General features: G+C 35.2%; 1 protein-coding gene across 4 annotated transcripts in view; it reads left to right on the top strand.

The window, feature by feature from the left end:
- The window catches only part of ATP8A1 (ATPase phospholipid transporting 8A1), a 287178-nt gene that overhangs the window by 111780 nt on the left and 150024 nt on the right, over window positions 1-25374 (top strand). For 3 of the 4 annotated variants that reach the window (XM_027836225.1, XM_027836228.1, XM_027836227.1), the window contains 4 exons: window positions 3289-3333; window positions 18992-19064; window positions 23013-23118; window positions 25291-25373. In XM_027836225.1, the coding sequence (XP_027692026.1) occupies window positions 3289-3333; window positions 18992-19064; window positions 23013-23118; window positions 25291-25373 (307 nt within the window). The remainder of the gene's footprint in view (window positions 1-3288; window positions 3334-18991; window positions 19065-23012; window positions 23119-25290; window position 25374) is intronic. The other variant, XM_027836226.1, reaches the window with a different exon arrangement.

Raw genomic sequence — 25374 nt, 5'->3', positions numbered from 1 at the left:
ATCTTCTAGGTATCACTGACACTTAAACACTTAAATGCCTGCCAGTTTTGTTTTTTTGTTGTTGTTGTTGTTGTTGTTTTTTATACCTTGGGATTGTATTCACTGAGGCTTGATAACTGAATTTCGAGAAGGCAGTTAGCTATTTACCTACTACCTCTCTAGTTACCTTGGGTTTCATTTCCCTAGAAGCCATTTTTTGTTCTCTCCAGTGCCAAAATAAAACATGAGGATTCATCTTCTATCCATTGTCCATTATAATTTTGTCCCATTTACCCCATGCAGCAGTTCTCTCTCTTTGAGCCTTGGTGCCAAAATAGCCTTTTTAAAAAAGAAAAATACCAAAAAAAAAAAAGAAAGAAAAATACCCTTTTTTGTCCTTAGATATTCTTGCCAGTGTCAGCTCTTTTTTTTTTTAAATTTTTTTTTAAATTTTTAGTGAGGCATTTGGGGTTAAGTGACTTGCCCAGGGTCACACAGCTAGTAAGTGTCAAGTGTCTGGTCTGAGACTGGATTTGAACTCAGGTCCTCCTGACTCCAGGGCTGGTGCTGTATCCATTGCACCATCTAGTTGTTCCCCAGTGTCAGTTCATTTTGCATGTTAGTGCTCCTGACACTGTCCTTACAAAGCCCTGCGATGGTTTTCTTTTTTCTTTCTTTCTTTTTTTTTTTATATTTGTCTCTTCTTTATCTACCCTCCTTCCACATTCTGTGCCTATGTCTGCAAAGTCTCAACTGGTTGATGAGTTCCCTGTACATCTGCATCAGTCCCTTTAGACAACCTCCCCATTCCCTCTTCCTAGAACTGCTTCTCTTTGGGCTTCCAAAATTTCACTCTCTGCTTCTCTCGATTCCTCTCCTCTCCTCTCTTCTCCCTCTCCCTCTCCTTCTCTCACTCTCTCTCCCTTTCCCTCCCTTCCTGAAGTGTTCTCTTTCCTCTCCTCTCCCTCTCTTCTCCTCTGCTCTCTTCTATCCCACTTACCCCTCCCTTCTCCCATCCCCTCCCCACCCCGCCTTTTCTTTCTCCTAACTCCTCAGATGGATGGATGTACAGTATCCACTCACAGCCCTGGTTGGCACAGAAAAGTAAACCTCTACTTTTCCAGCCATGGCTGGTTCCCCACTCCTTTGGCAGACTAGTGACCCTCTGCTCTCAGAGTTTCATCATACTAATGCTGGACTTAGTAAGGAAACCCTAACGGCTTTATCCCTATGACATCTCAGAACTCCCAAACTTGTGATTTACCAGCCCCAATCTTCCCTTGTAGCAGGGGATTATGGGCATGTACTACCATGCCTGGCCAGAATTTTATCCTTAAGAGCTTGCCATTCATGCTGCTGCTCTCAACCCTAATAGCTGACTTCTGAGGAATTTTAGGTCATGATATCCTTTTAACCTTTTGGAATCTCCTAAATATGAGGTTGTATGTCGAACTCTGCCTAGATTTCCTTTACTTTTCTATTTTGAATTCTGAGATGAAATCGTCATTTCCATCTCAGCATTCTGTTTCTCCATCTAGATGCAAAGGGGGAAAAATAGGTATTTTTGCCTGTTGACTTGGATTTGTTCACATGAGTAAAGGAGTGGCCAGTCTGCCAAGAAGGGAAGAAGGAACATCAAGATTGAGAGAGTGTGGAACTATGACTTTTGAACAAAGTGAGAGTTTATTGAAAGAGTGCTGGCAAATTGGAAAAGGTTGAATAAGAAGAAAAAGGAAAGAAGGCATGGACCACTAAGCATCAGTAAAGGCCCATTTGAAACTAGCTAGCATGAATTTGTAATAAGCTAGTTAAACACAGCTTTGTGACTTGTTTTTAGGTTTAGGTTTAGGCAGCAACAGAGGAAGTGGAAAGTAAGGGATAATTCAGGGTCTTGGTTTGGTACAACAAGAAGATAATGGGGCATTTGTGAGAATTGTGTTTAAATGACAATCTCCTGGGAACGTGCTAATAGACTCCAAACAGGGCAGGGTGGAGTGATGAGAGCTGGTTAAGTGTATGTTGAAGGTAGGAAGGTCAGATGATCCTGGAAGAGAAGAACACTAAATTAGGAGTCAGGGGAGATGAAGATTCCATGAGGAGCTTCTATGCAACTAATGTAGGAAGAGGCAGAGAGTTATAAAATTTAGAAATCCAAGAAATGCTGGAGTGATCAAGGTTGATTTGGCTAAATGGAAAGGAGGAAAATTACCCAGGTATTAAAGAGCTAGAAAATAGAACAGCATCCTAGCCATCAGTTTCTTAAAGAATCAAATTTCTTTCCTCCAGAATCATTTAAAATATCATTAAGCAAAATCAAATAAGATTTTGAGCCAGAATCTTTGCCTTTTGTTTTCTTTTCTTCAGGTTTTCTTAAACTTGTATTCCTAAAAAGTGATATATTTGTTTTTTTTTAAATTCTGTGACACTTCCCTATTGTTAATGTCATTGGATGAAAATTATTGAGTCGTTTTTACTCCCAGAAATTGAAATAAATTTTTTGATGTTATAGAGACTATGTCTATCTTCACGTTTTCTATTTAGGAGCTGTTTCCGTGTTCAAAACTAAATATTTGTTGAAGAAATTAATCAAATAGTTAACTTTTATTGTAGTAGACTTAGGCATTTTGAACACATTAAGTATTTGAGGTTAAAGGTTTTAATGTAATAAATTACTGCTACAGTGGAAATATTTTGACTGGTAATTTGCTTTAAAATGTTAATTTTATGATAAAATAGAATTGTGTTAATATCTTTGCTTTATGCAAGCAAGAAATGTAGTTAATTTATTATACATATATCACCCTGTGGTCTTGAAAGTATCTCTTCAAATAAGAAAATGCCCCATAGTAATGCATGTTTATGTCTCACTGATGAATGCTTGCTTTATCTTGGCTACATTATTTATTTGATTATTTTGTCGACAGACTTTAGCCACCAACAAACTTAGAAGGCCAACTGTTTGCATTTGTCCAAATAAATTTGTATGGGTTTGGATGCATATGTATATGTGTGTGTGTGTAGGGGATGTCCTATTCAAAATTATTTGTATTTTAAATATCAATGAACCTCTTGGCTGTCAGAGACTATAACTCAATAATCTTGCATGTTTAAGACTCCACCAATTAGATATTATATGTTATCTTGATCTACTTGTTATTATTAATAACCATTCTTTTGAAATTTATTAAAAATTCTCTTCCTTAACTTTAATAGTCATCTTTCAATACCTCTATTCATCTTTTGCTTTTTTTTAGCCTTTCTGTGATTATTTTCCCTCTTTTTTTATTCTTCTTTTTGCTCTCTATGAAGCCATTTTCCTGAGCCTGAGGATTATGGGTACTCTACTGAAGATTGGTAAGCCCTAAAGATCTTTCAAACTTTCAGTTTTTATTTCTTTAAAATGTTTGCATCCTATCATTTTATTACCACCTCTCTTTCTCTCTCTCTCTTTCTCAGAGCAAAGCGGGATAGTGGATAGATTGTAATTCTGTGAGGTAGATTTTCCTCAGAATTCATTGGATATGTATTGTAATATGTAGTCATTGTTTCTGGTTACAGTCTTTGGTCATTTTACAAATTTAATGGTGGAATCTCTGAAGCATTACATTGCATAGCTCACTAATATGCAAATCTTATATAGCTGTGATAAATGCATCTGGGAGGGAATTTAGAAATATGGAAATTCAAATTTCCCATTCTCTATCTTATTTAGCTTTTGTAACCTTAACATAAAAACTTTTCAAAATGTCTAATAAACCCATCATTGCCACTTTCTGTCATCATTACCGTAGTGTGCAAACCACACACACACACACACACACACACACACAGAAAATGACTTCTGGAATAAAACCCTTCTCTCTTTCTACCCACCTCCCAATGTCATTCAAGTCTACCAGTCACCACTGCTGTCTACCTTCCCTGCATGCTTTTCACACCATAATCATCATAAATACGTTTAACACAATAATCATTATGGATGATTAGCTCATAGAAGAAGTTTAGGAAAGATCTGGTAACTTTCTATAAAATCTAATGAAATTTATATTTTAGAAAATGGACACTAGTATATTAGGTTAAACAAATGGTCCCACATTTCTCTTTGTGATATCTACCCCAAAAAGAAGAAGTTGGGGGGTTTTTAGGTGAGTATTGAATTTTCTTGGTTTCACCTGAATGCTTATAGTTTTCCAAAACATTTTCTCCCACTTCTCACTGACTTAAATTATTAAATTGATTTTAACTTGTTTTTAAAATGTACTAACTGCTACTGTGGATTACATGTAGAATTAAAGTAACAAGGTTCCATAAACACCAATAGAAGGGAATACATTGTGTGACTGCAATAAATGACATGTTTCTGAAATCAGGCTGTAAATATATATTTATTGATCACATAAATGCTACAATCAAGCGAAAAGATATTTTTCTCTGGTAAAATGAAGCTAAAGTGAACTTACAAGTACTTAGTGATAATTACAGTGACAGCTATGGTTCATGTGTCAGCTAATGATTCAGCACATTCAAGTTCATTGCTGCTGGTTTCCTAAATGTTGACACCTATGTCCGTAGTGACTCATTCTTGTTATTTTTAAAACTTTCTGTAGTATCTTAGCATTTGTGGATGACTCAAATATAATGATACTTAAATCTATGGATCCTCATTTGCATACCTCAGCACTTGTGAGATTCCAGTTAAAACTTTGTCCTACTTCCAGGTTTCTAGTATTAATTTTTTTGTCTTTGTTTTCCTAATAACAATTTGTGTAATTATAGCTAACATTTTTATAGGGCTTACCACTTGCAGAGCTGTTTTCAGAATCTTATTTTAACCTCACAACAATTTTATGGAGTAGGTGCTATTCTTATGCTCACAATAGGGCTGTAGTCAAGTTGCTACTAATCAGGTTTATAAATGGTTAGCTGATAGAAATTTTGATGTGTATAAAGGTCAGAGTAGCTAGGTAGAACAGTAGAGAGAGTGCTGAACCTGGAGTTAAAAAGACCTGACCAGATCTGGCCTTAACAGTTACAGTTACTAGCTGTGCAGCTCTGGACAAGTCGTTTAACCTCTGTCTGCCTCAGTTTCTTCATCATCAGCAAAATAGATGTAATAATAGCACCTACTTCCCAGGCTTATTGTGAGGATCAAATGAGATAATATTTGTAAAGCTCTTTGCAAACCTTAAAGTGTTAAATAAATGTTACTTATTCTTCATCATCATCATCAGACATTCTTAGCTTGAATACTGAATAATAATACCATCAGGTTAATATTAGAATTGCTTAGATCACTTCAAAAGGAAAATATTTGCTGATTTGCTTTCATGACATCAGGCAATAGTTTGAAAGATAGTGTATAATTTAGTCTAGCCTACAATTTGTTCTTTTCCAGACTCTTAAAGAAAACTTTTTGAAAACACTCAGACTTTCTTATTTTAAAACATATTGGTAATGTCTAATAGTCACTCTTTTCCCTTAAATATTTACAAATATTCCACTGGACTGATAGTAATCATGAGCTCGTTAGTAATAGGCATAAATTGTACCGTTTATAAGATAGTCACCAAACACTAGAAGACCTTTTGCCATATTTATATTACTATTAACATAACTTTAAATTCTAAGAACTACAAACATACAGAATCTCAGTGTTGAAAGGGCCCTCAGTGACCCTCTAGTCCCATCCATCCTTGACCAAGAATCTCCTCTCTATAGCATCCCCAACAAATGGTCATCCAGGCTTTGAATGACTCTTTTTCTAGCCTTCTCCCTACTGAGGTAGCCTCTTTCAATTTTAAACAGCTCTGACTATAAGGACAATGTTTTTATACATAAAGTTTAAGTCTCACTTTTCTGATTCCACGGTTGCTGTTGGATTTACCCTCAGAGCCCAAACAAAATTACTCTAAACTCATTTCTACAATAGCCCTTCAGATATTTGAGAACTGCTATCACCTACTCATACTCCCTGTTCACAACCCAGTACCAGGTCTTCTATTTTCCAAGCCAGACAAACCAAGTTTTACTTTCTAAGTCACTCTCCTCTGGATGCCCTCCTATTTATTAGTGGTCTTCCTAAAATATGGTACCTAGAACTGAGCGTTGTATTTCAGATACATGCTGATGAGAGCATACTACAGTAGAATTGTTACCTCCCTTGTTTTGGGTACTATACCTCTTTAAACACAGCCTCAGACGGCATTGTCTTTTTTTGGTTGTCATATCCCTCTGCTGACTTAGAGAGTCTACTAAAACTGTCAGATCATTTTCACAAGAACTGTTTTCTAGCTGTGCCTCCCTATCCTATACTTTCTGATTTTTTTTTAACCGAAGTGTAGAACCTTAACTTTGTCTCTATTAAATTTTGTTTTATTTCATTAACCCCAAGCTTCCTTTTGGATTCTACCTCTTGTCACCTATCAAATTGGCTCTCCTTCCCAGCTTTATGTCATTTATAAATTTGACAAATATGCCTTGTATTAATTCACTTACATCACTGATAAAAATGCAAACTAGCACAGGGTCAATAGTATATCCTGGAGGCATTCTGCTAGAGTCCATTCCCAGTTGTTATTGATCTATTAATGAGTATTCTTTTGGTTTGACCATTCAGTCAATTCCAACCCCTTGCACAAATATCCTGGCCCCTCTTTGCTTCTCCTCTTATCTCAAAGCTACCTTAAAAAAAAAAAACAAAAAGGAAAACTTGTCATTTCTCATTCTGGGATTTGACATGCCTGACACTATTTTTTTTTTTTACAGAACTTTGCTCCTCTTTTGCAATTATCTTCAGGTATTTGTTCTTGCTTATAATTCTTTATCTGTCTTCTAAAAATGTGAATTGGTCTCTGTGTTATCTTTCGAAGCTGCATTGGTCTCTTTATACAATTTCCTCCTCTTACTTGTATTTTCAAGTTTTCATTCTTGTGAACTTGGTTTAACAACTCCCCTTTCAAAAATCGGGTCATTGAATACTGCCTTCCCCCCACCCCCCAATCCATTGAAATCTTTCCCCAAAAGAACTGGGGTTCATGTAAGACTGTGTCCAGTTTCCCTTTCCTTTTCTTTCCCAGTATCTATGATAGAGTGATTGCTTGATCCCAAGTTTCCTTCACTTCCAATATTAGCTACCAGTTTCTCCTTGTTGGGCAGAATAGCAGTCCTTTTGCTCTTTCCTTCACCTTCTGAAGGCCAAAATTATCATTAAGGCTAGTTCCAGTTACATCACTGATTAATCTGATGCTCTGCTTTTGGCTGAAAGAAGACACTAGAGGTATCAAGATTATTGACAACTCCATTATCTAGTATATCATACTTTCATAAGAGTTGTTTGATATTGCACAAAATCTTCACCCAATTCCTCTCAGTGGCCAGATGGTCTGTAGTCAGTTGCCATCACAATATCCATTCTGATTCTGCTTCTGCTTCTATTGTTCATCATCTGAATGCTCTCTATCATGTTTTCCCCATTAGGTTACTGAATTTTTTTCATACAAAGATATTTTCTTGATATACCAAGCTACTCCACTGCCCTCTTTATGTAGTCTTTTGCTTTTGCAAATGATATGACCTCATAGAGCCATATTTTAGGAATATGTTCCATCCCGCCAAGGTTCAGTCATGCTTACAAGGTCAAATTATCCTTCTTGCAATTTGGATTTCGAATTGGACAAATGTTTTGTGCATTTGTGCTTGAACTTATGAGACCATAGATTTTATTGCTGACTCTTCTTGAATATTGTGTCCCATGAATTACTTGTACTGTCTTCTGCTAGTCCTCTGCTTGTGCTGTACCTGCCCTGTCTATGAAATCAGGCCTGGCATACCTTTGTGGACACCTTTCTCTCTGCCCTTCCCCCTCTCACCTAAAGCTCTCCTGATTAATTATTTTCACCCATGTTTATTTTTTGGAATAGCAGTAATAAAAATTGAACTCATAACAAGATCAGCATAAGGGACAAAGCCCCCTGTCAAATTTGAAAACATCATTATATACATACCAATTAAAGAGGCAGTGTGGTTCAGCGGATAGGTAGCCAGCTTCAAAACTATGATACATACTGACTGTGACCCTGGACAAGTCATTTAATCTCCCAGTGCTCTGCGAAGCAGAGAAGGAGCCAACTTACATCGGTTAATGCAATGGGAGCTCCCTCATTTAGGAGTTCCCTCTACTAATGAAATGACAGCTTCACTCCTTATCCCTTTGCCTGTGTATAACCACTGTATAATTTCAGTTTCCCAAGTCTCACTTCTGATGGCCAAGGTCATAAGTGTGATTTTTATTGAACCCGGTTAACTTGGGTCTATTCTGTGGCCACAGATGTTCTTCTTAAACTCAGTCTTTCTGCAGATTTCTCCATTTGGCTCTGACACGGATGAGTGTTAGTGGCTGCTGATGGCTCAGTGCAAGGTCAGCAATGTTTATTGGGAGCATAACTCTTAAGTGCGTGTTCTTAATAGTGAGTCAGTACTGAGACCTTCCTTTAGGAAGGCCAGTACATTTTGAACACAAATAATCCATAGTAGATATATGCAATTGATTAGAACCAGTATATTCCAGGAAATGTTCCGAATGAGAAGTTAAAATTCAGGTGCACTACAATAGAATAGCTCTTAAATATGTCTAGGTAATTGAAATACTTTGATTTGAAATGCAGAGTTTACTAGAAATAAATAGCAACCATGTCATACATTACCGTGACTCTGCTGTCCTTTGAGTTTATTATGTTGAATATAGTTACAACAGAATTGGCTATTATGAAAGCTTTTGAAGCTGATATATGGCCAATGACTCAGTTATACTGGAGTTTTATATATACAATATATATATCCACATATATAATATAGAGAGAGATATAATTACAGTGAAAAGTATGTACCTTTACTCAGTCCTCTTTTCCCATCCCTCAGTTATATCTTTGATCTGTGCCCTAAAGTTCTCCAGATCAATGATTCTCGAAGTATATTGTTCCACAAAGTTTCACCATTTGATCTGTAGGCCGTTCTTCTCTTGTGCTGTTGATGTTTATGAAATTTTTATGTCCATGCTCTTTTTAAATTTCATTATAATAGCATTTCTAGGTCCATAACCAGTGATTGAATGTTATATTGCTTTTTTTGATATAATTAATTACAGTGAAAAGCATGTATTATCAGTCTGAATTTTTGTGGGGTAGGAATTGTTTCTAATGAATTTACTTAAGATGCTTAATTTTTTAAAAAAACCAAATAGAATAGCTCCTTGATACCATTTTTTCCATTAATTCTAGTGAGATGTACGTGTGTGTGTGTGTGTGTGTGTGTGTGTGTGTGTGTTATTTACAGTGGCAAATAGTATATTAGTAGCCCATGGTATCTTTTATCATACTGAAGATGATCTATAGACCAAAAAAGTTTCAGAACCATTCTTCTAGGTGCATATTAAGTTTTAAAAGTAGATGGCCTACTTCAAAATCATATTAGCTCCTAGTAAAGGACATAGCACTAGGAAATGACTGTGCTAGGTGCCTTTTGTGGGAAATCATCAGTTCTTAGGTTTGTTTTCTAATGCACACAGGATCTGCATGATACTAGTTGGACCCCTAGTGGTCATTGCAATAGCATGCATGGGTTACCCTTGATTAAGCATTTTTTCTTATTTTGTATGTTTTAGGATCTTACTTCTTTAGGATTTGGTGGTATTAGCTTTATTTTTATCTTACTACATTTTTGAAAATTTAGAATTCCTTTTATTTCTGGTTATAAATAAGACTTCTTCTCCTAATTTCCATGTTGTCATACCTATACAACCTACTTTAACTTTGTAGAAATCTATCAAGAAGAATTAAGTAATTAAGGAATGTAACCTTCCAGATAGATTGCTTTGAGTCTTTGGTGGCTAGTTTTTTAGTGTCTGTGTATTTTTAATAGCATCACAATAAGAAATGCAAAATATCGCTACAGGTTGGCACTTTCTTTGTAACTTCTAGTCATAGCAAGTTGCCTAGAGCACTTTGAGGTTAATTGACACGTCAAGTGCTACCCAGCCAGTATATGGGAGGTTGAACCTAGGTCTTTCTGTGTTCAAGACCAGGTCTCTATCCATTATGTAAAATTGTTGTATTGTTGCATAAGGAACAGGAATGGTTGGTATGGTGCTGAATAGGTGGTAGCTTCTTAATAAATATTTATTTACTCATCAATCAAGTCCTTATTCTCTTGCATTTCTCATTCATATTTTGAGCTTATTTGTCATTCTATGCTATAGAAATTGCACTCTTTCACCTGACCATATATAGTAGTTTGGATCCCTAGTTAATTCTATGTTCATATATATGAAGTACAGCTATGAAAAACTGAGAGTGAATTTTTAATAAACATGTTAAAAGTCATAAATACAAACAATTGTTAGACTTCAAAAACCTCACCTTGAGAGGTTGAGGCTCTTATTCCAAAGGGGCTGTCATTACTCAGGTCATTTTCAGAACCTTCTTTGAGAATTATCTTCAGAGACATCTTTGGAGCTACACAAGAAGATCTGTCCCATTCTCATGTAATCTTAACTTCTTTTTGGCCAAAAACAGTATTGGTTAGTGAGATCATCTTATTTATATACTAGTCATGGCTCCAAATGACTTTTGCTGATGAAAATACATAAATAATCATCTTTAAAGGACAAAGATTTGCCAACATAGAGGATTTTCAAAAGGTTATACTTCAGGTTCTGAAATTTTGTACTCATTGACACCTATGAGATCTAAGGTATTGGTTTTTAAACTGTCAGATTATGTATAGCTATCCTTTATTTGGATAAAATACAAACATATTTATATTTCATGTAACTGATATAGATGATATGTCCTCCAACACTTATGTTCTGTATTGTTGCAGAAGACATGATAAGGACCAGACCTGTGATTTCATGGGTGTGGGACAATTGCTCCACCAAGTGTGCAAGAGTGTTATATAAAGTACTGCTTTTTAAAATAAAGGATACTGCTTTATAAAGCAGTGTATGAATAGCAGAGACAGATAGGAATAGAGACTAAATCTGTGATTACATTGGTACAGGGAACATGAGGAAACTCACCCTATCGCTGCAGGTTGGCACCTTCTCTGTAACTTCTAGTCATAGAGAGTTGCCTAGAGCACTTTGAGGTTACTTGACATGTTGAGTGCTACCCAGCCAGTATATGGGAGGTTGAACCTAGGTCTTCCCAGGTTCAGTACCAGGTCTCTATCCACTATGTGAAATTGTTGTGTTGTTGTATAAGGAACAGGAATGTATGGCACAGTGCGGAGTAGGTGGTAGCTTCTTAATAAATATTTATTTACTCATCAATCAAGTCTTTATTAAGTTCCTACTATGTGTTAGGCACTGTGCTTAGTGCTGGAGATTAATTGAAAAATTAATAAGAAAAATTAAATAGTCCATCCCCTCAAGGACTTTATACCTTGTAGCAGATAATAAATTAGCTTAAATTAACAAATTAAGTTTGAATTGAAATGCAGGTTTACCAGAAATAAATAGTAACTATTTATATATATGTTATGAAAAGTGTATGTTTGTATATAAATATGTAATTTATAGATACATTATTCTAATAATTTTATAATTTAATATATAATTGTATAACTAATTATATTTATAAATATATTGTATTTATAATTAAAAATAATTATATAATTGTGTACTTTAATATATAAATATATTTAATACTTTAATAATAAAATTATATATATGTATATGTAAGTGCATACTTTTATCCAACCTTCTTTCCCACTCCTCAGGGATACCATTTAGTATTGTCTGTCAAAAAGTACTCAAGTAAATAGATAGATAGATAGATAGATAGATATACATACTCATAATATATGGAAGGTAATTTTTGTGGGTGAGAGAGCATTAGGAGCTAAGGTGATCAGAAAGGGCCTCTTGTAGGAGTTGATGTTTGAGGTGAACTTTAAAGGAAACTAGGAATTATAAGAAGCAGAGGTGAAGAGAAAGGGCCCATGAGAGGTTGCCTCCCTGGTTCCCAATCATTATACTCAACCATTTTTGTTCCTCATAATAAAATATAGAACATAATTATTTGACCATCTGTCAGAAACATGAATATAAATGTTTATTAAAATGTACTACATTTTGATGAGTGGTTAAAAATCATCTCACAATTGTTATGGAAGGTGGATTAGGACTTATTTTTGACCCTAGAGGTCAAAACTTTTTGATCCTAGAGGATAGGTACAATGGACAAAAGGTTCAGAGTGGTAGTGTCAGTCTGTGTGAGGAAAAACTTGCTAAGCTTTACAGCTATCCAAGAATGGAGTGGACTGCTTTGGATAGTGCAATGGGCCCCTTCTCATTTGCAGTCTTCAAAAGCTGGATGAGCAATTGGCAGGCATGTTATAGATAGTATTGGATATTCAGGTATAGTGTTGTACTGGGTTGGCTGTACAGATATTGAATTAACAGGTCCAATTTGAGGTTCTATTCTAACTCTGATATCTTGTTCCAACATATATACATATATACACACACACACACACACACACACACACATACACATACACACATGCATGCACACACACACATATATACATATATACACACATATTGTGTGTCAAGTGGTGTTTTTTTTTTTTTCAATTATAATATAGACATTTTGTTGCACCAAAAAAATTATCTGTTGGTGCTGGAAGAAAATGCTTACTATAATACCATATATTACATACTATACTTCTACTATATACCATATATTATAATGTCTAAATCCATCTATCAGTTTCTGATGTACAAAAATTTTATGCTTTAAAATGTTTTTATAAAAATTATGGGATGCCAGCCTAATATTGAACTGGGAATTTTATTTCACAGTTCAGCTGTAATCTGACCCCAGTCTCATCACCACAGAAGTTTATTTTTTTAATACTATTATTCTCCTGGTGATCCTTTATTACTGGTAACCTATATGACTATAGCCTGACTAACCCACTTCAATTAAAGTTATATGTAATCTAAAGACAATGGAAAGATGCAATCCACTATTAACTATTGCCTGCTATTAGCAGATGGCATCATCTAGTCACTGCCTACTTGTATGGGGGCAAAGTGGTATGGGATGTTAGTATGACTTTATGGTACCAGAAAAAGATGGAAACAATAGACAGGAGACAGCTGGAAAGGTAAAATGATATGCCAAACATGCAAAAAGAATAGGAATAAAGCCTCAAATATGAGATGGATCCATTATAGATTTAGAGGAGAAAAAACATGAAAAATTAGGTAGGACAAGATGGTCTCGTTTTAATCTGCATCCATGGACAAATTACTAACACTCACAATAAAATCATATATTTTTAAAGTATCAAAATATCCAAGGTTTAACTAGGATAAAGGCATGTCTAAAAATGTTTTGTCTTTTTCAGTATATCAGCAATTCTCATCTCCCTTTGAACTCAGGGACTTGACTATTTTTAAGTAGCAAATTAACCATATCTTTTATTATTGAATAATATTCAAATTGTTTTGCCTAGTAACGGCTGGTATTCAAATTCATGTAATTTCTTGACTTTTGGTTATTTAAATTTCCTCTGCCCTCTCTTTTATTATATAGGATCATAGAATCTTAGAGTTGGAATGAACCTAAAATTCAAGTAGGCAATCACCCTCTGAAAAGCCTGAGTTCATTTTGGCAGAATCCCTGAGATGTGGCCACTTAGCCTCTGCTTAAAGACTTCTAATGATGGGCACAAGGTAGCTCATTCTCTGTCAAAGCATTTCTAACCATTACAATATGTTTCCTTGTATTGAGCTGAAATTCTCCCCACTTTACCTGCCATTCATTAGATTTTGTTCAGTCCTCTGAGGACAGAAAAGTTATGTCTAATTCTTCTTTCACATGACAATTCTTCAATATTTAATGATAACAATCATCCCCTTCACATCCCCCACCTCTTCTTTTCACTGTACTAAACAATCACCAGTTTGTGATGCAGTATTGAGTCATGTTGTTATCTCAAAAGCCCTTTTGGAACCTTTTCAACTTGTTAATATCCTTCTTAAAATGTAGTACCTATAATGGACCACAGTACTCCAAACAGAATATAATACAGTTATCATCTTTTTTTCATACCCTAGATCTTTCTTCATTTAGTGTAATATTATATTGGGTTCATTTGGCTATTAAATCACACTATTAATTCATTTAGACTTTCCAGACCACTCAATCCACAAGTCTGTTTCATGTGAAACTGCCATCTAGCCACATCTCCTGAAATTATGCACTTGATTTTTTTTAATCCAATTGCATGATTACATTTATCTTTATTAAACTTCATCCTTTTAGATTTGGCTCATTTTTCTAAATTTCTTTTGGAATCCAATATTGTTATCATATATATTTTTAAAATTTTAATAATTGTGTTGCCTATGTTGTCATCTAAGTCATGGATAAAAAATGTGGAACAGAATAATACAGAGCATTTTGACCCTGACCCATGAAACATTTTTTGTGTCAGGCAGTAGTAATGATAACTAACATTCATATAATGCTCTAAAATTTGTGAAGCCTACATAATTTATACATTATCTCATTTGACCTTCATAATAACCCTATAAGTGAGATTTTATTGTTGTTGATCAATCATTTCAGTCATGTCTGACTCTTCATGATTCCATTTAGGATGTTCTTGGCAAAGATACTGGAGTGGCTTACCATTTCCTTCTCCAGCTCATTTTACACATGAGGAAGCTGAAGCAAATAGGGTTAAGTGATTTGCCCAAGGTCATGCAGCTAGTAAGTATTTGAGGCCAGATTTGAATTGAGGAAAAGGAGTCTTCCTGACTCCAGGCCCAGCACCCTATCAATTGCACTGTCTAGCTGCCCTTGTAAGGTAGATAATACATATATTATTACAGATAGGGAAACTGAGGCTTAGATAGCTTAAATAGTCTCTTAGTAGTCATATGGCTATTAAGTGTCAAAGATTTGAATCCAGGTATTCTACCCTGCAAGGCCAGGACTTTATCTACTGTGCCACACTGTATTTCTACGGCTGGTGTTGAACCCATCCCATGATCCTATTCTTTCCTTGTTCATCTTCCTGCTCTCAACATAGGTTTTAATGTAAGCCTTTTTTATTGTCTTTAGCATTTATGAGAAGCCTCTACTCATACTCTGACTTGTCCTTCATGAGGCCATATTGATAGAATTATGAAACACTTGGATCCATCCTGAGTTATATGCCTTCACTTCCATCTCTTGTGCATATCTTTTTAAAACCTTAACATGCCAATGAATTTCCTATACAGCCACATTGATTTTTTTATGCATAGATAACCCCCCATTTTCTTCATCAAAATAATTTGGGACTGTGTTGTCAGAATTTTGTTCTTGACATCTTCCAGTCCTCTTAAATTGACTTTTCCTTTTAGACTTTTAGACCATAGGATTCTACACAGTTTTTCTCTGAATTTTGAAATCCTCTCTATGAATGTCTGGAATATGGGTGAGTCTCTGCATGGGTTTCTAGACTTCATCACTTTTTCCTAAGATTCTTGTAACCTCAACTTCAGTAACCAATTCCTCCTTGGTCAGAATCAGATTCAAGATAGCAATTTATTTTGTTGCTTCTGACTACTAAGAGATGAAATTATCATCAAGGCAAGCAAGAACTTGCTGAGTGTTTGTTATATTCTTAGCAGAGAGAGGCTTCCAGATAGTCCAAGTCTTCTTTTTGAATTTTATTCCATCTTTATCCCAATTCTGAGATCTGAGTACAGCATTTAACATTCATTTCGTCCATCTGCCACATTGATCTCTATGGTGTGCTCTAATCATATTATTGCTTCTATTTCTCTCTTTTTAACCTTATTCAAATATCCTCCATCATACTTCCCCTCCTGCAGGTTCATGAATTCCTACACATATCTATATCTTCTTACTATACAATGATACTTTGCTAAATGTTCTTTCTGTTCCTTTTATAAAAAAGTGTATGCTTTCAGTGCTGCATTCTACCAAGTTTTAATGATGCTTGTAGGGTTGTATTTTACTCCTGGAATAAAGATCTATGATCCCCTTTATGCATTTTCTTCGGATTAGTGTATGGTCATCTGAGACCATGAGAATCATTTCTGCCTTTCTTCCTGTAATTTTTTCCCCTATGGATTCCTCTCTATTCCACTGTTATTCTTTCTATGACATAGATGCTACTAAAGTTGAAATTAAAAAGGAAACAATTCACTGGGAAAAAATAATTTGCAGGCAGTTTCTTTGTTAAAGGTCTGATAACCAAAGGAATAAATTCAAGCTATCAATAACCATATTGGAAAAATGCTTCAAATCACTTATGAAGATATAAATTCAAGGTTATATCTCACACCCAAAATGATAGAAAAAAAGGAAAATAGCATTTGTTGGAGGGGTTATGGTAAGAAAGGCACACTAAGGAGTTACTGGTGAAGCTTGACCTGGTCTAGCATTTCTGGAAAGCAATTTGCAACTATACTGCCAAAGTTATTATACTGTGTCTATCTTTTGACCCAGTCATACCACTGCTAAGTCTATGCCTCCACAATATCAAAGAAAGAGGGAAGAGACTCAAAGGTACAAAATATTTATAGCAACTGTATTTTGTTATAGCCAAAAACTAGAAATGAGGAGATGCCCGTGAGTTAGGGAAGATTCAACAAATAGTATATCATGTAATGGAATTTTATTGAATAATAAGTAATGATAAAAAAGGACAGTTCCATGTCAGCCTGGGAAATCTTGTATAAACTGATGCAGCATGAAAGGAGTAGAGTTAGGAGAATAAGAAATTTGATCAATGAAAAAGAACAACCTCAGTTCTAGAGGACTGATGATAAAATATATTCTCTGCCATCTGACAGAGAGCTCCTGTTTTTACAGTATAAAATGAGATTCATTGTTTTGGTCATGGCCAATATGTGGTTTTGTTTTCATTGGTTAGACATCTTTATTACAAGAGTTTTGATTTTTCTTTTTTTTTTTCTTTTCCAGTTGCAGGGAGAGCAGAACTAGCAGAAAAAAAATTTTAAATCAAACATTCTTGCTCATAGTTTCTAGATTTAAATTATTTGGTCCTGGAGACACATCATGATGTTTTCAGGGAAAGACCTATTACTTTCAGGATTTGTTCCTCTCATTTGAAGAGAATAGATAAATTGTCGGTTTTAAATGAACAATAAACTATATGCTTTTATGGTTTGCCATCCTTTATTCAATTTTTTTTTCTTTGAATATCAAAATTTAATTCTATCTCTGTTGTATGTCAGTGTGTATAAAAGCAGATCATCTTGGGAATCCTCCATTGGTCACATTTGGTTTATGTACAATACACATTTGAGAGTAAGCATGGCATAGTGAAAAGAGAACTGGCCTCAGAATCAGATAGATCTGAGTCCAAGTACCACCTCTGACACAAACATACTAGTTCTATAACCCTGAGCCCACAAGCAATTCTCTAACACTAAGTTGCTAAACAGGTTTCAATGGGCTTTGGTAAAAGAAATTCCTCTATTCTGATGAAATCAAAGGTCCTGTTTTTTTTTTCTTAATAGCTAACATGGAGAAAGTTCCCATAACAAAATTTTCATTTGTTTCTAAGTGTCTTGCTGTCTTCATACAGGCAAAATCATATATAATGTATAAAGACTTAACTATTTGCTCAAAGCTTTAGTTAAGCAGCTTTCTTCTCTTCCTGTGGAAGGAGCTGATTCCAAACACCTCACTCAGCCACTAGCTTCCTGTGTGACATTAGGCATATCACCTAAGTTCTCTGGGCCTCAATATCTGAGAAGGCTCAATTTTCTCTTAAAGTCTTTTTCAGCTTTAAATTTTGTGATCTTATACATGACTGGGTGGACTGTCATCCTTACGTGCAGTGAAATGCTATATGGCCTTAGAGAATGACAAATATGAATAAATAAGGAAATTGCCATCATATGATCCTTGTAGAATGTATCAACAAATAATACAAAATGAAAAATATTGATGCTTTTTGTCCTTCTAATAAATGCATCTGGTATAGAATAAAGACACTCTCATTGTCCAGACTTTATTAAAACATCTAGGAACCAGTCCCAGTTTTCAGAGGGTCTCATAGTGATTCTAGAATATTAAGAATCCATACAACAATCTCAAGTAGAGCAAATGAATGTCAGAAATGAAAGGAGGATGTTCATGGGTAACATCTCTCTGAGCACAGGCAAATGGAACAATTTATGGTTATAATGCAAGGGAGGAAAACAAGTTTACATGCTCTCTCACTTTAAACCTAATTAGAGAATGATTTACAAAAGTGCAGGCTCTAACCTTAAGCTGGTGCTAGGTTCAGTTACTGCTTCTGGCATATACTAGCTGTGTGACCATAGACCAATCACCCAGTTGTTCAGAGTACCCTTAGCAGGCAAACAATCCTCTAAGAGAATGAATTACAGATGAGCTATTGAACTACATCAGTGGAGTTAGTTTCCATATCAGATGAGTGAACCAATGTAAATATAAATATAAATGTCCATGTATGTGTGTATGCATATATATATGTATGTATATATACACACATATATGCAATAAGTAAATAAGGCAGCTCTAAGAAAATCAGCACCACAAATGCCATTCTGTATTTCAGGACCTATATTTCTTTACTGATAATTAAAAATGACTTAATTTTTGTTATATTTTATGTTGCTTAGGCATAATTTTATACCTGTAAAATCAGCTGCAAGAGTACTTTTCATCTTCATCAGATTACAAAAACGACTCATGTTTTAGTACATTGAATATATTGGGTTCTAATACACTTATTCTTGATGCAAATAACTTTTTGTTAATATTGTAATATTATCATTAGATACAAGTATCATATTTGCCTTATTAAATGTTTTTGGATATAGAAGTTTAGTTAATTGTCTTGGGAACAGTGAGTGACAAATAGTTCCATGCTCATGCTAATGAACCAATTTTTCTCTCTTTTTCCTCCTCTCCCACTCCCAAATTAGGCAGGGCTCACAGCCTGGAGAAGAAAAAATATTTAATGATTCATCATTACTGGAAAATCTCCAAAGTAATCATGTAAGTGGCATGGAAACATTTTTTAAAATTTTTATGAGAAATGATAAAAGAGGTGTTCTGAAGCACAAACTACTTTCTCTGTATATTCCTTCTTAAATAATAAATCTGTGGGAATATAATAATTTCTCATTGTGTACATATTTAACAAATTTTGAAATTACATTACTGAATCAATAATAAACTGGCAAAGAATGTTTGGTTTTTAATAAATTGGTGTTGTAACATCAACAACTAGAATGCTATTTTTTCAAAATACCTTCCATGAATTAATAGTGGAACTCTTTATTACTGCTAAATAATAAGTACTATTTTCACAGAATCACATAATTTCAGGGTTGGAAGGGACCTAGACAGACATCTGTTCCAAGCCAAGCCTGAAAAAGAGTCCTCTCTATAACATCCTGGATCAAGAAGTTATCCATCCTTCACTAGAAGTCTTCAAATGATGAAGAACTCATTATTTCCTGAGGCAGCCTATTTTGCTTTTAGATAAGATAGAAAGTTTTTCTTGACATCAAGCCTCTCTGATCTCTTTGAAATCACCTCTGCAATTTCCACTCATTGTTCCTGATTTTGCCCTGTGAGGCCAACCAAACAAATCTTTCCCATGTCATAGCATCTCAAGTGCCCTAGTCTTCTCTTCCTTAGGTTCCATGTTCTTCAATCAATCCTCATATGGCATGGACTTAAGGGATTTGACTGTCCTGGTTGCCCTCCTCCATCTTATGTCTTTCTCAAACTGTAGTGCCCAGAACTTAACACAACACTGCAGATATGGTCTTTCCAGGACAGAGTAGAGCAAGAATAGCTCTCCTTATCCCTGGAAACTGATTCTCTTATCGGAGCCAAACATTGTGTTAGCTTTTTTTGGCTACCGTGTTATATTGGTAAGCGTGCTTACAACCCAACAAAATCTTCTGCTTTTTTTCAGACGACTGCTGTCTAACTATGCCTCCCCACTTGTATTTGTTAAGTTGACTTTTTTTAACATGAATGTAATAGCTCATAGACATTAGTTAACCTGCCCCAAATCATATATCTGATCTAGATCTGCACAAAAAAACCTCTGATCTCCCGATAGTAGAATCAGATTCACTCAGAAATTGTTTCTTTCGGTTTTCTCTATATTTAATCCCCTGCAAGTTAAATTACAAAACTTGAAACACCTGAAAATAGAAAATATTGTTTCACCTCTTATCCACTAATCATGTTTTACTCTTTGAGATTTTGTGGAGATAATTTTCAAAGATAAGAGGGGTTCTACTTTGTCATGAGTTAGAAGAGTAGCCTCATTGTCGAAGAAATCTGTCTAAGCCCCTTCTGAGAAAGGCTTAGGTCTTCAAGCTAAAGAAGCCAAAAGAAAAGACTTTGTAATTGTAAGCCCATCTTCTCCCCCAGAGGCACGAATTCTACTCTTCCAGCACCATCTCTTATGACTACCCTCCATATGCTACAGGCTCCAGCCAAATGGAACTGTTCTCCCATCTCCCTCTCCCCTCTGCTATATGCCTTTGGATCACATTGCTCCCCGTGGCTAGAAGGATCCTTTAGCATCTTCCTCTGTTTAATTGCTAACTGTTCTTTAAAACCCAGCTCAGAAGGCAGCCACTGCCCAAAATTGTAACTCTTCGACTTGTAGCTCTCTAAAGAAGTTATCATGTAGAGTGATATATTACAGCCATCTGTTGTTTTAGTGTGAGAAAAATCTCTCTATAGGGTAGAATATTGAGTGGTGCTTGGAGTCTGGAAGACCCGAGTTCAAATCTGGCCTCAGACACTTACTAGCTGTGTGATCCTGGACCAGTCACTTAAGATCTTTCAGTTTCAGTTGCTATAAAATGGATAAAATAATAGCAGTTATCTCACAAGGTTGTTTGTTGTGAGGATCAAAGGAAATGACATGTGAATCACTTTGCAAATCTTAATTTGTTATATAAATGTTCTTATTGTTGTTGTTGTTCTTTCTTATTGCCATTTCTGCTAGAGCAAAAAAGGTATGTTCTAAACTCCATTTCCCCCTCTGTTTCTGGTACAATGCTCCATACACAGGCAATTAATAAGTATTTAAATGTATGAGTGAATAATTATTATACTTTGCATTTGGATGGCACTGTAGATTTAGAAAGCATTTGAATTGATCTTAACTTCCTAAGAACGCTGTGAGGTGCTGGCTAGAGAGTTATTAATATTCCAAATTTTCTAGGTGAGGAAACAGAGAGGGTACATAGCTTGCTCGGTGTCACAGAGCTAACCAATATCTGAAGCAAGATTAAAACCCATGTCCTGCTGACTCCATGTCCAGCACTCTAGCCACTCTGGTTGTCATGAATGTAATAGTACTTTAAGGTTTGTAAAGCATTTTACACATATTAGAGCTCATCTGATCCTCACAACATCCTTGTGAAGTAGAGGTGCTATTTCCTCATTTTAAAGATGACAAAATTGAGGTTTAGATACATTTTAGTGATTTTCCCAGTGTCACAAGGCCTTTAGGTATCTGAAGTAAGATTTGAACCCAGATCTTCTTGACTCCGAGTCTCATGCTTTATCCACTATGCCACCTCATTACCTCTATCACAAGAGTCCATTCATGAAGTGATGAGAGCCTGAACCCTGTGTTGCCGCAGTGTCAAAGGAGAAAAGGGAGCATACACAAGAGATGTTACAAATATGGAAACAACAGAACTTGATTGGATACGGGTGGTAGGGTTGAGAGAGTGTGAGAGTCAGGGTTGCCAAGTACTCTCTTACAAAGGCCTACTTCCCTGCTTCCTTCAGCGAGGCCTTTAGCTTGAATGTGAGGTCACCTTTTCATCCTGGTTGCCCACATGAACCTACTCTAGCTTTCTAAAACATGACACCCAGAAACAAACAGTACCCCAGGGAGCATCGCTATATTCATTCAGGACACTATTCAGCTGTCCTTATAGCCTAAGATTACATTAAGTAGCTTGACAAGGTCACACATACTAGGTCATACTTTTTCACTCAGATTGACTTTGGAATGCAACAAAACCTCTAAATTGGATTGGTTGAGGTTTGTTTGTTTGTTTGTTTGTTTGTTTTTACCAAATATGAAATGACCAAATAAATAAATGGTGTTCCACCTGATATGTCTTCCATCTTGTACTTAGACGATTGATTTTAAACCCACATGCAAGACTTCACATTTATTGCTGTTAAATTTCATCATGTTATATTTGGCCCATCTTTCCAGTCTACTGAGATCTTTTTAGATCCTAACTCTGTCTGCAGCTATCTCTCTCAGCTTCCTAGCATCTTCAGATTTTATAAATGTCACCTTAGTCTTCATTCAGGTCACTGATAAGAATATTAAATAAAACAGAGCCAGGACAGATTCTCCAGGGCATTTCGCCTAGGTAATGTCCTTCTAGGTTGATATTGGTCCATCTCTAGACTCTTTGGGTAAATGTTTCAGCAGTTCCAAGTTGACCCAACTACACTGTTATCCATTGTACATCTCTCCATCTTAATCATAAATAATCATAGAATTTCAGAGCAACTTGTCCACAAAAATAGCATGTGAAATTTTGTCAAAAGCCATGACAAAATCCAGGTATTATGTGTCTATAGGACTTCTTTGAGCTATCCTCTTTAGTTTCCCATACTGTAATACAGGCTTCACGAGGGCAGTATTTATTCTTCATCATATTTCCTATGTCCATTATACTGTAGCAAATTATCTTACATATAATGAGAAATTCAATTAATATTTATTGAATAAGTCAGTTCTGTAACGAAAACCTGCTAGAAACAGAATATTTCTGTATTTAATTTTCTTCAGTGTAAATTTTCACTTAACCCATAGAGTTATCTTGATTTTTAAAGGAATCGTGGGAAAGACATAAGATGGAAATGTTGCTATCACTAGTTAGTTAGAACACTTAAATAATAAGCAGCTTTATTTATTTGCTCTTTTCTCTCTAGCCAACTGCACCAATTATATGTGAATTTCTTACAATGATGGCTGTCTGTCATACAGCAGTACCAGAACGAGAAGGTGATAAGATTATTTACCAAGCAGCATCTCCAGGTAACAACTAAGTAATTGTTGGGACTTTCACCTTAGAAAATTGTTCTTTTTGAAAATAAAATCTTATTTCCTAGGATTTAGGATTATCCAAACATTTATTTTCCGAAAGTGAACTGATATCATTTCTAAAAATAAGATAATCACTGTCTAATAGAATCTACTTTATGCAGACTAAAAGACTCTGTTTCATAGTTTGGAAGCTTTCACCCAATTAAAACAATTGATAATATGAAACACATAACTTTTATGTTCAGTTTTTATATATAGTGTCCAAAATAATGAATTTAACACTAAAATGAAAAAAATTTCTGATACACAGGCAACAATAAGCGTGCTATTTATTCCTTCTTTATGAATAGCTAGACTTAAGGTAAGAGTAATAAACTGGCAGTGCAAGAAAACTTTTGGGAAGAAAATGTTGCTTGCCCAAGAGTAATCAGTCCTCATGTGCATCTCTTTCCATTGTGGAGTTTTTAAGCAAATAATTTGTATTTTAAGCTTAGTTTCAGTGAGAAGAGACTAGATCATTTGAAAAGATTATCAAGGTAATTTGTTGATGTTGCTTTTATTATAGTGATTTAGTAGTCACTGAGAGCTTAGGTACCAAATGAGTAACTCAAGATTTAGTAGTACTCTAAATCTAAAACTGGTTACATTGCCAGTCTTACGAACACAAAACTCTAAGAAAGCAGTCTGGAGAATAGTATGTTCTACACTGACATGGTGGGTGATTTATAAAACTCCATAAAATAAACTAGCGCCCTTTAAAATATTGTCATATTCCATAGTTTCCAGGCTAAATAGTTGTAAAGCATTTAGCACAGAGCCTGGCACATAGTAGGCTCTTAATAAATGCTTGCTCCCTTCCCTTAATATTACATTTTCATTCTAGTGTTGCCATTTTAGTCAGTGTATTCATTGATCAAGCTTCAGTTCTAAAGCCACTGGTCAAGAAATGCGCTTTAGGTGACCAAAGAGATAAATCATTAGAATGTCAGAGCTAGAAAAGATCTTGCAAATCCACTGGTCCAATTTTCTAATTTTACATATAAGGAAACGAGGTTAGAAACAGTGACTTGCCCAAAATCATACATGGTCAATAGCAAAGCCAACACTTTAATTCAGGTCTTATGACTCTCAGAACAATGCCCTTTCAACTATGCCATGATGTTATTATAATATGAGATAGCATCAATTAGCAGAAACCCAGAAAATATTTTGGGTGCATTAATATATCCAGCCCACATTTCCAAATTAATTCAACATCTATTAAACACCTACTATATATAAGGCCATATGATACACATTCTATAACCCCAGGAACAAACAGTCCATTTTCAAAGTGATGACTCCAAAGTCCTAAGAGATTCTCAAACACCAAAGATTGTTATGTGCAATATATAGTAGTTATTAAGGTGAGAACAAGATATATTTTATATAGATTTTCAAGAACAAAAATTGACCAAAAAAGGATTTTTTGCTTAATATTTGGTTAATTTTAAAAATATTTAATTTATTAGAATCTCTTTTTATATTAACATATTGGTCAATCCATATGGTTCCATAATATATTAATTTTTAAGTGTATTTGTTGTTTCTTATCATTATTTTGATTTTTTTCTTCAAATGTGTGATTTCATTGAGGTCAAGTTCCCCATATATAAAATCCCTCCATTGATTCAGACAGATCAGTCCTCTATAAGTTATTATAGCTAATATTTTTACAGTGTTTTAAGTAGTTTGCAAAGTCTTTTACATATCTGATCCTCAAAACAACCCTATGAAGCAGGTGCTGTTAAACTGAACCAGAAGGAGGTTAAGTGACTTCCCTAGGGTCACATAGCTAGTAAGTGTCTGAAACCAGACTTGAACTTAGATAGCCCTGACTCCAAGTCTAGCCCTCTATCCGCCATGCCACTTCGACCCATGTGCTTATAAACTTTAGAGAGGTGCCTATGACACTGAAAACTTAAGTCAACCACAAGCTTTTATTAACCTCCTAAGGTGTACCAAGAACTGGACTTGCCCATGGTCAACCGGCCATTACATGTTACAAGCTAGAGCTTAACCCAGGTCTTCCTTAATCTAAAGCCAGCCCTCTGTCTATTAAACCACAGCATTTCTCCACAGCTTCCATGGTAATCACTAATATCAAATGTTTTCTTGAAACAGATGAAGGAGCCCTGGTCAGAGCTGCGAAACAGCTGAATTTTGTTTTCACTGGAAGAACACCTGATTCAGTCATCATAGATTCTG

Source organism: Vombatus ursinus, unplaced genomic scaffold (assembly GCF_900497805.2).
Source record: "Vombatus ursinus unplaced genomic scaffold, bare-nosed wombat genome assembly UNPS02014818.1, whole genome shotgun sequence".
In the NCBI taxonomy this organism is placed as follows: Eukaryota; Metazoa; Chordata; class Mammalia; order Diprotodontia; family Vombatidae; genus Vombatus; species Vombatus ursinus.
The sequence above is the reverse complement of the archived record's forward strand: the minus strand, read 5'-3'. Positions and strand labels throughout refer to the sequence as shown.